General features: G+C 32.4%; 1 protein-coding gene across 1 annotated transcript; it reads left to right on the top strand.

Annotated features, from left to right (window-relative positions):
* The first annotated feature begins 10,958 nt into the window (after positions 1 to 10,958).
* ARL1 (ARG1-like 1) lies at positions 10,959 to 15,781 on the top strand. The gene is made up of 11 exons (XM_085714592.1): positions 10,959 to 11,336; positions 12,918 to 13,041; positions 13,229 to 13,311; positions 13,459 to 13,570; positions 13,659 to 13,763; positions 14,102 to 14,152; positions 14,313 to 14,402; positions 14,497 to 14,605; positions 14,705 to 14,853; positions 14,946 to 14,999; positions 15,100 to 15,781. The coding sequence occupies exons 1-11, from the start codon at positions 11,182 to 11,184 to the stop codon at positions 15,313 to 15,315; spliced, it is 1,248 nt and encodes a 415-aa protein (XP_085570718.1). The 5' UTR covers positions 10,959 to 11,181; the 3' UTR covers positions 15,316 to 15,781.
* The last annotated feature ends 190 nt before the right edge of the window (positions 15,782 to 15,971 follow it).

Below are 15,971 nucleotides of genomic sequence, written 5' to 3'. Positions count from 1 at the left end.
TTGATTCTCCAAAGATAAGGATGCCATCAAGGAAAACATCAAGATCCCATCGCGTTCTAATTGCTTCAGCTGCTTAGTAGACAAAAATTCTGCTCCACTTTCCTCTTCAGCAGAAGAGAAACGCACCGACTTACTAAAACAATTAATGAGAACATGGTTGTACTCTAACCAGTTCATACCAAGAATTACATCCATTCCACTTAGAGGCAGACAAACTAAATCAATCTCAAAATCACGATCAAACATAGACAAAGGACATCGTAAACAAACAAGAGAAGTAGTCACCGAACCCTTAGCTGGAGTTTCGACAACCATTTCCCCACTCATATCAGACATAGCAAGGCCCAACTTAGAAGCACAATCAAAAGCAACAAAACAATGTGTAGCACCAGTATCAATAATAGCAACTAAAGGAGTATTGTTAATATAACAAGTACCTCTGATCAAACGATCCTCATTTTCAGTCTGAGTACCAGTCAAAGCAAACACTTTCCCTCTAGTCTGAGTCTTCTTCGGATTCGTACACTGAGACCCAATATGACCCTCTTCTTTGCAGTTAAAACACACAATGTCCCCATGCTTACACTCTGCAAGTGTATGTCCTTTACTGCCACAACGAAAGCACCGTTTGATATCCTTAGTACAAGCATTACTCTTATGGCCTTTCTCGCCACAAGTGTAACAAACAATCTCAGCACCAGCATCCTTCTTATTTGACCTCCTCTCATCATTAGCTCTTCCTTTTCCTTTGTCAGCAGGAGCACTGTAAGGCTTTGGGCGACTTTGTTGGCCCTTACCCCTCTTCTCACTCATAATCTTATAATGAGCTTTGCTGTCATCTTCATAGATTCTGCATCTGCTCACCAAAGCAGAAAAGTCACGGATCTGTTGGTAACTAATGGCTCGCTTAATATCAGCACGCAAACCATTCTCGAACTTGATACACTTAGAGAACTCAGCATTGTCCCCAGTGTAGTGTGGATAGAACTGAGCCAGCTCCACAAACTTTGCTGCATACTCTGTCACCGACATGTTTCCTTGCTTCAGCTCAAGGAACTCGATCTCTTTTCTTCCGCGAACATCCTCAGGAAAATATCTGTTTAGGAACTCTCTCTTAAACACAGCCCAAGTAATAACTGCATCATCCTGCTCTAGGGTAGGTTGGAGGCTCACCCACCAGTCATCAGCTTCCTCAGCCAGCATATGCGTTCCAAAACGCACCTTTTGATCCTCAGTACATTGCATAACTCTAAAAATTCTTTCAACCTCCTTGAGCCACGTCTGTGCTCCATCAGGGTCGTACCTTCCTTTGAAAGTAGGAGGATGATTTCTCAGAAAGGTCTCCAACATTCTCACATCCGCATTCGCACCAGCACCAGCATTTGGATGTTGTCCCACAGCTTGGGCTACAGCTTCCAAGGCAGCAGCAATCGCAGCATCATTTCTCCCAGCCATTCTAGTCCTCTTATAGCAGATAAAATTCGCAGCCTCCAGGTCTCTTCTCTGCACAACACACAACAATTAGAATAACATAATAATGGTATCCCAACTGCTAAAGACACAACTCGACTCGCTACTTGGCCGGACGGACCGACCTGCTCTGATACCAATTGTAACACCCCGTTTTCCCAACATAAAAATTTCATTTAAAATCAGAGTATTTAATTCATAACGGAATGTCACACACTACTTTAACATCTCAAAACAGATAATAATAATTATCCTTCAAATTCAACATCATGAAAATCTTAAACTGTTGCAGCGGAAAATAGTTCAACATTTAAAAGTCTTGGCACGCAGGCCTTATTGGAAAATCTCATAAATTAGTTCATAAAAGAGACACGTAAGGAATAGAAGTAAAAGCAAGCCCCCATCCCGTTACGTATCAGAGCACCTAGACACCAAGTGAGGAATCCACTCATGAATGCCTCTAGTCTTTATTACCTGCACATTACCCACGGTCGAGGCAACATATACGCAGAAGGGGTGAGATTTCATAATCAATACATTAGGCATATAATCCAATAAAATGCATTTAACAACTTAAACATTAATAACATATCAACAATTAACAATTAGCATATTTTTCATTTCATAACAAATACAATCATCAAATACCATTACTGATTTTCATCACAAATCATAATCAACTTAACACTCAACTTGACGACACAAATCATCCTTGACCATGCTACTCTATCAACTCAACAACAACTTAACAACACAACTCATCTTTGACCATGCAACTCTATCAATCAACAATGACTTGACAACTTAAACATCATGAACTTCTTGATATGCAATGCATGTGGTACCAATCAACAACAAATGAGCATAATAGGCTCTTCAACGTGTGAGCACAAAGGCTGCCGGGCCTAAAGCCCCCAACTTTAATGAGCACGAAGGCTGCCGGGCCTAAAGCCCCCAACTTTAATGAGCACGAAGGCTGCCGGGCCTAAAGCCCCCAACTTTAATGAGCACAAAGGCTGCCGGGCCTAAAGCCCCCAACTTTAATGAGTATGCAATGGATTCAACTCCTACAACTTAGACATCTTGAACTTGTTAAACAACTTATATGATTCCAATAATTTGGACAACTTCTTACGACTTCACAACTTAGACCGACACTTGCCACTTAAATAATATCAACAACAACATATGCAGCACTTATAAAGTCACATCATATCAGCATCATAACTTAACAATTTCAAATGATAACAATAGCATCTTAAAACTACACGATCTTTAAATAGCACCATCGTCAAATATCACATCTTTATATAACACATCTTAAAGCGCACATCTTCAAATAATACATTATCTTCACATCATAAAATACACATCAATTACACATTACAGTTTAAAGATACTGCAGTGTAAAACAAATAAACATGAATCTACTCAAATTTCTATATTCTATCACCTCCTTATTCTTGAAATATTGACACGGGTCCAACTTGGTGTGTGCATACCTCAAATTCATATTTTTATGATAAATAGTGTTTTCTGGACAGTACTTTCCCAAACTTCTGAAAAATTATTGAAATTACTTTTTAAAGATAATTGGCCTATTTAATTATTCTAGGGACTTATTTAATTACTAAACAAGTTTTGAAGGCATATGAATAATGTAAGGGACAACAAATACTAATGCACAAATCATTTAGATTCACGTAAGTTCCAAGCATGTGAATCTTGTTCACTACAAGTACCTCATGCTAGTATTCTCTTAAAACTAGACATATTATGTTTGAAATAAGGAAGTTTAAATCTCATGAGTATTTTACATAATTTAATCAAAGGGTGCTTCAGTATACATTAGAGCTATCTCACACTTTGGATTTGGCAAGCTATATAAAGCTGGTAACAATAAAATAGTCTCTAGACATAGTAGGATAGCACGATAACATATATACCACACAAGGTAACATCATGGAAGTACGACGACTAGAAAATAAATGATTAGCAGACTATAGTTGTACTCATTACAAAAACAAATAAGCTTAGCACAAGTAGTCATGAAGTTCGTGATTTATGAAACGAACTACTAGGTCAATCTTCATAAGTGATCAAGTAGTACTAAGCCTATTGTGACCTAAGACATCTAATTATAGGCATAATTTTGAGATACCCGATGTCATGCAATATAGTTGTAACTTCCCTTCCCGTTTTCCTTTCTTTCATGAAATAGAGGACTTTGTTTTAATGTTTTATTCACTGTTATATGCTCTCTGATATAAAAGTATCGTACGACAATTTACCACAAAAGAATCATATGTGCCAAATTGAATACAAAACCGAACCCAATGGCAATTAAAAATTGAAATCAAATTCAAATTCATAAACCTATAAACAATCCGATATTATTTTCTCATCAAACCCTAATTCTTTAAATCTTACAAAACCTCAACCTAATCATGCTAAATTCATTCTACAGAATTATATCCTTAATAGTATTGAAAGTTAGTCTCACCCTTACCTGATAATAGCAGAAATCGATAGCCTCCCTTTGTTCTTCTCTCTTTCTGACTTTTCTCCCTTTTTCTCCAAAAACGTACGTATTCTGTTTTCTAACTTTTGTTGTCTATTTATCTCTCCTAATTACTCTTCTCACTACTAATTGCTCATCTCACAGCACAGCCCAATTTTTTAATATTTTTATTTTATTTATCATATCTTATTTTATTTAATAATAAAATAAGTCTTAACATCATAACAATTTCACCACAACAAAATACTCCACATAATTCAGTTATAAATCATATAACCCACTCAACTTCATGAATCATAAAATTCACACATATCAATCATGAAAATCACGTAAATCATATATATAAATATATTTTTAAATAATCGAATAATTAAGACGGGCGTTACACTATCCCTATAAGTAATTACTATTTTTATACCTATGTGGATATATGACTTTTCTAGAATTGAAAACTTATTGGCAGAACCACTAACCACAGACTTATATAAATGAGTATTGTAACTCATATTGATTTGATTAAGTCTGATATTTTGGGTTAGTGGGAGTTTGTTATAGCATTTTTTAAAATGCTTGGGCCATTCTTTAATGACACATTCTTTTTAATTCAAACATGTTACTATAAATTCATCATTTGTTAGACAAGTGAGTCTTTGACCTGTATGATTTGTTTTCCCTATCGGATTCAATTTCTGCAGTATTAAAGCTTACTTCTCTTTTGAATGATTAGTGTTTTGACCATACATATAATTTTAAAAGTTAATTCTTTATGATAAGTGAAATTTTATATTCTTTTAGTAATTGAGTATTGTCATCCAAGTGGGAGAATGTTGGATTAATTATTTAATTAATCAATTATGGATTGACAATAATCAATTATTATAAGTTAATATTATAATATAAATTATGGTCTATTATGTTGAGCACTAATTAGTTGATGAATATGTGTGATTGGGCTATTCTTTTCTAAATGGACCGTGATGGGTTGGACCATTTAGCTAAGCCCAATGAGAGGTCCCTGCCCTCAGCCGTTTAGCTATTTAAACGTCATCCCATCAGACGGTTAAACATTGTTGGAACATTCTGGTGCTAAACGGAATGAGGGTAGTCATCCCTCTCATCCTTCTGAGAGCTATCGCTATTGTTCATCCTTCTGACAACCATCTTCATGAATCCTAAACCTTAAAGTAAAGGTACACAATTTCTTCTTCCTTCTTTATTATCAATGATATGCTATAATTTATATCTATGATCCTTGGCTAGCTCTTAAACTTTTATCATGGCGTTCAATAGCTGGAATTTGAGATGTTGTTGGTGTTGGTGGTGGGTGAGTAGAGACATGGAGGAAAGAAAAGGATGATGGAAGATGATGTAAAAATAATCTAGTGTTGAAAAACTATGATAATATTATGTTCCTTACATGATCTGATGGTCATAAAAAACTTTCCCATGGTGGGAAACAACTCCCCTTTCCCATGCTAAACCTCACCCCACTTACATCCCAACAATATCACACTATGTTTAAACTTGAAAGTAAACAATGAGAGACTAGCTACTTACAAAACTTTCATTCATTACACACCTTGAACTTTTTGTTTTCTTTTTGTAACAATTTATTTACTTAACTTGCCTAATGCGAATATTTTCTTTCTAGATAGTGCTAGAGTTAGCACAAATTTTTATTTTTCGCTTATCGATCAAATTTGATATATTAGTTTTAAATAGTCGAACAAAGCTAAATTTTGTAGGCTACGTCGTTTCGGCTGATAGAAGTAGTGTTTACCTATAAATATTGGATTTGTAATTTTTTTTAATATAATCAAACAACCTATTATACACACGTTTATCTCTTTATCATGTTACCTTAATATTTAATTTTATACATTTCTTCAAAACACCGTACTTATAGCCGAATGGCAGAGTTCATTCTTCAGCATAATCACATGAATAAAAGAGAATCATTATTGAGAGTTATTAGTTGATATCTTGTATAACTTTCAAGTTCAACAAAAACGTTCATTCTTCAGCATAATCACATGAATAAAAGAGAATCATTATTGAGAGTTATTAGTTGATATCTTGTATAACTTTCAAGTTCAACAAAAACAACACGTCTTTCTCTTGTGTTAATCACATGAATAAAAGAGAATCCATTATTGAGAGTTATTAGTTGATATCTTGTATAACTTTCAAGTTCAACAAAAACAACATGTCTTTCTCTTGTGTTAATAGTAAAGGAAGGTGAAGCATATGACCTTTTGCAAGCCATCAAGTGGGTAATAGAGCTTGAATAATGTTTTTTTTTTTTTTTAAAGTTTTATGCTAAAGTAGTAGTGATCAGTTTAAATAACATTCACCAAATTTGTCTTATTTTGATTTTAAGGTCTTGCTAACAATTGTTTTCAGTACTCTTTAAGAATTTTTTTTGTGGTGGCTGGAGTTTGAACCCCGAACCTTGCATATTTTATGCATTGTCCATACCAATTGAGCTATGCTCATGAGGACAAGTACTCTTTAAGGATTATTAATCAATGAATTATTCTTAAAAAAATCAAATATTTTCCAAGATAATATATATACAGATTTTGATATATCTTATCACTTTGAATGTTTAAAAAATGTCCAGAGGACATTCGTTAGTATTTTCCTTGATTTCATTACGACCATTGATGTTGCTCATTAATTAACTAGAGAGGTTGCATATAATGGAGCAATCCTCAAATCCTAAAATTGATGCCAAATTATACTATTGATGATATTGTTAACGATATAGGTTTATTTGTGTATTATTTTTTTGACAAAAAAAAATCCCCACAAATGAAAACCCATTGTTCATTAACAAAATAAATTAAGAATACTGGTGGAGAATAAATTATTTATTTTGTTTAGAAATAAAAACAAACTATGTTGTCATCATACTCGAAATAGGATTTGCAATCATTGTAATAGTTGGATGGATCGAAATCAATTAATCAAATCAAATTGGTTATGAAGTTGATTTGCTAGCTTTTTAATTTATAGAGTTTTTTCTTTTAAGAAAATTCGATTTTTACGAATTAAAAATGATTAGTTATCTGTTTCGGATTATCAACCTTATTTATTGAAAGTGATGTGAAAGGCATTCTATTGGATCTGTAATATGTTAACTTCTATCTTAAGGGCACAAGTTAAAGAGTTTAAAATCAAATAAAAAAATAAGTTAAAAACATAATTTTGATGGCCTTTGGCCCTCTCTCTCTACCCAAAAACGAAAAAGATAATTTTGAAACTTTTATGACATAGAATGCATAATTTCTAAAAAAAACTTTAACATTTACTTTCTTAACTTATGTTTTAAAAACTCAAGTTACTTTTTCCCGTGTGTTTTTTAGAGTCTACCAACAAAACTACACTAGTAATTGAAAAAGAATGATTTATGAACAACTAATAGTTTTTGATTGATTTTAATTTGCATATACCTCATAATGTTATATGACTTTTTTTACGACTCATAATGTTATAGTATGATGTTTACTAGTCCCAATTTTGGTTAACACGACTAAAAAAAAATGAAGAGATATTACAACTGAGATGTAATAAAAAGACAATTAGTAATAAATTTCTTTAATTAATAAATAGTATTAATTTTTTTATTGACTTTGGATACAACACTTACTATAATGGATACTTTGACAAAAATGGAAGATTGAGATTTTAACACTTTATCGCCACTCATATCCCTCATAACACTGTAAACCAGTTGGTGGCTATCTTGAATCAGAAGGATATAGATGGTTAAGACTTAAGACTCCTTAGAGCGGAGTGACACCAACAATTATCAATTTACTGCGAGCACCTATAACTTTAAGTGAGGAAATTCTATATGGGATTTAGAAGAGCATGTTGAAAGTAGGGATGACAAAAATACCTTTTTTTTTTTTTTGAAGGAACATATAGTTTAGTTGATACATATAACATAAATGGATATTTAAAGTATCCATTAGTTAATGACCACGGATACAGATTTAATGATAATGTATGTGCTTATGATCTTGAGTAAAAACAAATATTTATAACACTTATTGAAAACTACTTATATTAATTTAAGGGAACTTCTATGGTGCAGTCAGGAAACTGACTTTTTTGAAAAAATTAATTTTGATCTTAATGTTTGATTCATTTTTAAATTGTTGATTACTGATTAGTGATCAGTAATTCATCTAATAATGCTTGCAACATCTTGGACTTACATGTACTCTTTTTTCGTTGGCATCTTTAACATGCAAGCAGAGTTGATGATATTATGTGATAGTCTTAAGTGTTACACTTTGTGGGGTGTTACACTTAAAACAAGGTAGGATATAATTAGATTAAATGTAGTCTTGTTAATCTGATGAATTGATGATACTATGTGGACTGAACTTTTGATGCCACTGTACAAACAGTGGGGTGTTACTCACTACAATTTTGATGTTGTAGCATTAACTTCACCAGAAAAGTCATTTTCATGACTTCACCATAGAATTTTCCTTAATTTTAATTGTTGTTGGAACTATATATATATATATATATATATATATATATATATATATATATATATATATATATATTTTTTTTTTAAGAATTTGGAACTATTGTTATGAGGTAAAAGGGGGAAGAAAATGAATGTGAATATTTTGTTTTGGTTAGATTTTTTTTTTTTGGTTTTGGTTAAAAATTTTGTTCTTAAAATGAGAGTGAAATACATTAATATTTTTATGCGTTAATATTTTTGTGTCTTTGAAAGAGGATGAAGATCCTTCCAAAATAAAAAGAGGATGAAGAAATTATAGGTAATAACAAAAAAAAAAATTGAATTCGCCACTAAGCTTCTTTTTGATTAATTAGAGATCTGAGTTTAAATTCAGCATTGAGAATGCAACAACGTTAAATCTTTTGAAGATAAATTTTCACGCCCATTATAGACTACCCGACTTAAGAGATTAACCTCTAAAATTTTGCGCAAAAATACCAATTTAGACAAAAATATTTGGATTTTTAAAAGATTATCACATTACATTATAATTCAAATTTCAAATGAAAGTTTTGCCGCTATATGTTATACTCATGTTTGTTTATTTATGCAAAAAAGTAAAATATTAATATTATTAATCATTTATAGACAAAATACTATTAATCATTAATATAAATAAATGAAGATACCTCTTTGGATAATTAAAAAATAACAACTTTTTTGAATAATTTTAATCCATAAATGTTCTTTCCAAAGGGCAAAAACAAAATTGAAAAAAACAAATGTAGATTAACAAGCAGATCACACCGGTGCACAAAATGAAAGGAAAAAAAAAATGTTATTTTGATAATTTTTTTTAGGGTTAAATATGTTTTTAGTCAATATAAATATGTCAACTTTTTATTTTAGTCCATCTAAAATTTTTCTTCAACTTTTAATCCTTAAAAGTTTTACATTTTCACTTTGGTCTCTCCTTTAAAGTAAACTCATATGTAGATTTCATATTTTTGAATAAAATTTTGCAATTTTTTTTTATGTGGTGGCCGGAGTTTGAACTTCGGACCTATTTTTATGCATTGTCCAAACCAACTGAGCTAAGCTCACGAGGACTTGCAATTTTTTTTTTTATAATATTATAAGATTGTCTCCCAAAAAAATTAGAATTTTTTTAACACAACATGAATTAAATATAATTTTTCATATTTTTTGTGGTTCAAAATTATATTTAATTGATGTTTTGTTAAAAAATTATACTTTTTTTTGGAGAGATATTTAAAATATTCTACACATTTCAGCACAATTTAATTTAAAAAATACAAAAATTAACTTAATATAGGGACCAAAAGTAATGATTGAAAATTTTATAAGGACTAAAGGTTATAATTTTTTTTAGAAGGACTAAAACGAATAATTGATATATTTATAGGGAACAAAAACATATTTAACCCAAAAATTTATTATCTATAACACTGTTTGAGATTGTGTCAAGGTTCAATCTCTTAACAGATCGAGTTTTAAGTCATTAACTGAAGTGCAGACTATCACATGAGCACGCCCTGGAAAACTACAAAATCAAGATCCAAGATCGCCTAATTGACTTTAACCATCCAAAATAGATCCAATGCTCATCTACATACAACCGACCAAAGAGAGAGTTGTCATAGCTAGGGTTTTAGTTCTTGAAACCCTACTACACCCACTATAAAGACTAACTCATAGTCTCTACCAAAATACACACTTTTCAAACCTAAAAACGTCACATAATTATTCTGTAGGGGATAGATAGCTCACATGGTTGAGTAATGGATTAATGGAATTAAAAAGTTAAAGATGCGGGGTTCAAATCATGATCTGACAAGAGAGAAAAGATTTACGTAACAATCAACATAATAACATTTATCATTCTAACTTGTAATAAAAACATTTACCATTCAAAAAATGATAAATTTTCAATGGGTTACAGTGTATTGTTTTTTTTTTAAGAGAATATATTGTCATATTCATTGAATATAATTAAAAATACTTAAATTATAAACACCACTATAAATTCATACATACGAAATAAAAGATTTTAGATTCGAAGTTTAACAAACAATATCAATATTACTGGTTAAGCTAAGGTTATCGTTGCATTAATCAAAATTTTTATTTTTTTGATCAAGTAGCTTAGTGGTTAAAATTCATCTTTTTCAAGGTGAATATGTGGGGTGTCCTAGGTTCGAACCCACACCCCTGCATGTAACAATGCATGTTCCTGTCATCCCTAATTAAAAAAAAAGTGTTTACCAATTTAATAATATTGTTTGTAAAAAAAAAAAAAATACTGTTATGATTTCAAATAGAAGTACACTGTCAGTTGAAACCGAATCCCCAACCTCCCTATGCGCACTACGCACCACACTTCGTTTTCAAACTAACATTCGAAAACCAAAAAAAGAATCAACTATATAAATAAATAAATAAAAAAATTCAAATTTCAATTTTCCTCTCTGTTTTATCGTATCGTTCTCTTCTTTCTCTCTCTTCATTTTCGTAGCTAAACTCCAGCTTGTACCAAGGGTCCACCATGGTGTAGACTTTCTCGATCTCACCTTCACAATTTCTCAACGCTTTTTCAACGTTGCGAAGAAAAGTTTCTGTTTTGATTCTGATTCTTGAAGACCATTTTTTAGGGTTTTTTTGATTACGACGTCGTTTCACGATGCCTGGACGACGGTCGAAGTCGGAGAAGAAAGACACCGCCGACGCCGCCGACGGCGAGAAACAGCTCCGGCGAGACCCGTATGAAGTCCTTGGCGTTTCCAGGAACTCTACCGATCAAGAAATTAAATCTGCTTATCGGAAATTGGCTCTTAAGTATGTTTCTTTCATTCTTGTTTTTGAAATTTTTAAATTTGAATGTTTTTTTAGGGTTTTTATGATGGGTTTTGTTGTTAATTAATGGGTTGTTTATAAAGATTTGATTTTGATTAAGTTTGTTATGGTTAATGTTGATTTTGGTTGGTGGAAGTGGAATAGACATGGTAGTAATTAGGAAATTAATGTTGGTTTTGATTTTGAAATTGGTTTTTTTTAATGTATGATGAATAATGAAGATAGTGTGTAATATTTGTGTGTTTAAAAGCTGTTTTTGTTCTTCCTTTTAAGTGATGATCATGCTATAATGAAGATAGAGTGTATTTCTTTGTAATTTTTTCAGAGAAGGATATAGGTCCTGTTTGGATAAATAGCTTATTTGCTGCTTTTAGCTTGATAAGCGCTTATGTATAAGCTATTTCTATAGGAAAAGATTAAAGAAAGTTTAACTATTTTTTGTATATGCTTGTTGTCTTCTTAAGATACCTTGGAGAAGTTATGAAAATAAGCTGAAAAATAGCTAATGAACAATGTTAGTACTTATTTGGTAAGCTGTTTTTATAAGTTTTTCCAAACACGTACAAAACTTATGTTAGTAGATAAGCTTAAATTAGCTGATCCAAACAGGACTTGGTGTGAGAGAGTAAGAACATTCTAGTGCAGCCACATGGTCAAGACCTATGAAGTACAAACACCGGACATGACTCTAATAGGGACACATAATCATCACCGATAATAATTTAAGAAAATAGAAGTGATTGAATATCTGTGTTGGTGTCATGTCGGTTTTGAACACTGAGACGTGTCGGACATAAGCCACACCTTCAATATGAAGTGTTGGCCGGTGCTAAAAAGGTTAAGACTAGTATTTCAACACAGAGATGCATGATCCCTTGCAGATCTTTTCCTTCATTCATTTATTCTAGGGGAATTTATGATTTGTGAGGGGTTCTTCCATTTTTTTTATGATTTTCTCCAGTTTATTATCAGTTGGTAGGCTTTCTGAGATTCTAGAGCCAGAATTAATCTGGAATTTGGCAAGCTAGATGGATTCCAATTTTCTCTCTTTTAATACTGACCATTCATGACAGCAAGCTTCCAAACTACTGTATTGTGGCTAGGAGTTGACTGAAGTTTTAAATGCTTGATATTACAGTGCATCTTAATTTGATAAGGTTAATGCTAATTAGTATTGAATGATATCTGTCTGACCTGGTGGTCTTCGAATATAAAATTTTAGTGTATTTTTGGAAGAAGATCAATTGAAGGTCTTTTTTGGGTCCTAGAATCACAAAGTAGGATGATACACCATGCATGTCAAATTAATCTGGAGAAAGAAAGTAGAAGAGGCTGTGAATGTAAATTATGAAGGGTATTATGTTGACTTAATGGAGTTTTAATGAATATACAACTAAATAAGTATAAAATAAACATTAATGACTTAATGGAGTTTTACTATATAAGTTAATACAATTCCATTCCTGGCGCACCTGGGTTGCTCTACTTTACTGTTCTTCCATTCACATTTTGATCTGAACAGGGTGGTTATTTTGTTAATCAGCTAAGTATGTTCTGTTTCAGGTTTCATCCTGACAAGAATGCTAATGATCCCAAAGCAGCTGATTTGTTCAAAGAGGCTACCTTTTCTTATAATCTCTTGTCGGATCCTGACAAACGGCGCCAGTATGACTCATCTGGCTTTGAGGTAATATAAGTTAATGTTTTGAACCAATAAGACTTTTGGAGGGTCATCAATCCTTCTGGTTTACATTTTTGTATTGCTTTTTGAAGATTCCAAATTCACAATGTTTTCTGTTTTCAAAAAAAGCAACATGTTCTTGAACCTATTCAAATGGATCACTAGTGCTGAAATATTTCATTCTTGCCTGTAGGCCGTAGAATCAGATAGCCAAGAGTTAGAATTGGATCTTTCAAGTTTGGGTGCTGTCAACACAATGTTTGCTGCACTTTTTAGGTAAAAAGGCTTAATTTTCTTATCTTCCCATTTACACCTTCACCCCTATTTTTGTTGACAACTTAGTAGAGAATTTATTTTCTTTGTAATTCATCCCTGCTTTGGTTTTCCACTCCTTGCATCATAAACTTTCTCCACACATGACAGCAAACTTGGTGTACCAATTAAGACAACTGTATCTGCGACTGTTTTGGAAGAGGCACTCAATGGTTCAGTTACAATTCGCCCACTTCCACTGGGACAGTTTGTATCTAAAAGGGTTAGTACTTTTTTTCCAATTGATTGATCTCTTTACAGTCATAACATTTTTTATTTATGCTTTGGTGCTTTCATGATTCATCTCACAGGTTGAGAAGCAATGTGCACATTTCTATTCAGTTACAATAACAGAAGAGGAAGCAAGAGCTGGATTTGTTTGTCGAGTGCAATCATCAGACAAAAGCAAATTCAAGGTTCAAATTTAATTTTCTGTCATTGATATCAATGAAGATAGCATGCTAGTTATGCTCAACCTGTTGATCTCAAGAAATGTGTGCATTATTTTGTTCTTGCTTTAAGAGGAATATCTTTTATACAATTATTTTTAAAATATATGATCTCATTGAATCCCAATTTTAAAAGTACTTTAAAATTTACCGGAGTATCCAGCATGTTATTGATCTCCTTTGTTAGAGATCAGCAGAGGGTAATATTTTTTTTAATTCCATGCTGTATATTATGTTGTGCAATCATTAATGTTAGATTTATAAATGATATTTTTTAATTATGTTGAATAATCATCTTTCTACAGTTATTATATTTCGACCAGGAAGAAAATGGTGGCTTAAGTCTTGCTCTCCAGGTATACAACATTTTCTCCTGTTTGTGTGTACATAATGTGTTTTTCCTTCTCCTAAAGTCTTGAATGTTAGTGGCTCTCTTCTATTTATTTAATTAATGCATACATTATTTTTGCATCTTCTGACTTCTACATTCTCTGACATTAATAATTACTGCTGCAGGAAGACAGCACAAAAAATGGGAAGGTTACCTCTGCCGGAATGTATTTTCTTGGTTTTCCTGTTTATCGACTGGATCAAACAATGAACTCCGTGAGTTGCTAGTTGCTGCCACAAATGGATGTTTCTCACTTCAAATTTGTCCATCATATCAAATTTTAAATTTGGTTCAATTATTTTTCTACAGATAGCTGCTTCTAAAGATCCAGATACATCGTTTTTCAAAAAGCTTGATGGGTTCCAGCCATGTGAATTAACTGAGTTGAAGGCTGGTACCCATATATTTGCAGTTTATGGTAACACATACTTTTCTGCTCAGTGATGCTTGTTATGTTTCTTGACTGTAATTTATCTCTATAGGAATTGACCATTACATGCTGTTATATTTCCTCTAGGTGACAACTTTTTCAAAAGTGCAAACTATACAATAGAATTCCTGTGTGCTGCACCTTTTAGCGAAGAAAAAGAAAATTTAAGAAATGTAGAAACTCAAATTTTGTCGAAAAGAGCCGAAATATCAAAGTTTGAATCAGAATATCGAGAGGTATGGATTTTGAAACTAGCATTGTATTCCATATGTATCTAATCTTATCATTTCATTGAATCTCATGCTGGATTTTGTGTGTGTGTGTGTAGGTTCTGGCACAATTTACAGAGATGACAAGCAGATATGCACATGAAATGCAAACAGTGAGTTTTTCTAGTCCAATGATTTCTTTGCAGCCCCTTTTGAAAGCTCTCATTATATAGAAGCAACTGATGTTGAACTATTTATTGATTCTATTTGCAGATTGACGAGCTATTGAAACAAAGAAATGAAATACATGCCTCGTACACGGTTGTTCCTTTAAAGCGGAGCAATAGCAGCAAAAGCAGAAGTAAAACATCTTTGAGGGAATCAAAAGAAGATGGCGAAGCAAGAGAAAAGAGGAATACAAGAGAACGACCGAGGAAGAAGAAATGGTATAACCTTCACTTAAGAGTTGATAAGAGAAAGGCTTGCTAAGGTGAGAATTGGAGAATTAAGAAGTTCTTCGGTTCATGTACTATTATAGTTGCTTGTCAACTGTGAATGCCACGATCAAACTCTATAAACAGTTGATCTACACTCTTGATTATTTAGCTCTTGTACAAGCTAAGAGGAAGGTTTTGGCACAAAGCAACAAAACAACCAAATGTAGTTGGAAGGTTTTATTTATGTTGGCCATCCAAGGATGACAACAACTCACAGCTCTCATTGTTTTTGTATAATCCCTTTCCTCTCTTTCCTTTTATTGTTTCTAACTAAGTAGCTATCATCTCCAGAATTTGTACCTGTAAATTGTTTGATTTATTGATGAAGAATGATGAATTCTCTAAGTGGGTTGTAATTTTGTTTAGAAGTATTGTCAAAAGCATTGGAAGGTAGGGTCTCTTAATTTTTTGTTCAAATACTACTAAATAATAATATTAAATGTTGGGGTTGGACTAAATATATCCCTTGCAGTCTTGTAATATATATACACACACACACACACACACTTGATCTCTCTTGGTATGTTGTGCTGTATGTATTATTTTAACACCTGTAGGGTGAGGAAAGTTACACAAATATGAAACTTTATTCCTAATACTATGTTCATATCATAATACACATTTAGTTTACTGAATACTGAGGGTAAT

The sequence above is a fragment of the Medicago sativa genome, chromosome 5 (genome assembly GCF_051527215.1).
Source record: "Medicago sativa cultivar Bolivia chromosome 5, Bolivia_mono, whole genome shotgun sequence".
NCBI lineage: Eukaryota > Viridiplantae > Streptophyta > Magnoliopsida > Fabales > Fabaceae > Medicago > Medicago sativa.
This window is presented reverse-complemented; position numbering and strand designations above follow the sequence as displayed.

Excerpts from the sequence above, each read along its gene's own strand:
- ARL1 (XM_085714592.1), top strand. The coding sequence starts at position 11,182 with ATGCCTGGACGACGGTCGAAGTCGGAGAAGAAAGACACCGCCGACGCC. Across the intron at positions 11,337-12,917 it reads TATCGGAAATTGGCTCTTAA|GTTTCATCCTGACAAGAATG; the intron begins GTATGTTTCTTT and ends GTTCTGTTTCAG. Across the intron at positions 14,153-14,312 it reads GCTTAAGTCTTGCTCTCCAG|GAAGACAGCACAAAAAATGG; the intron begins GTATACAACATT and ends TTACTGCTGCAG.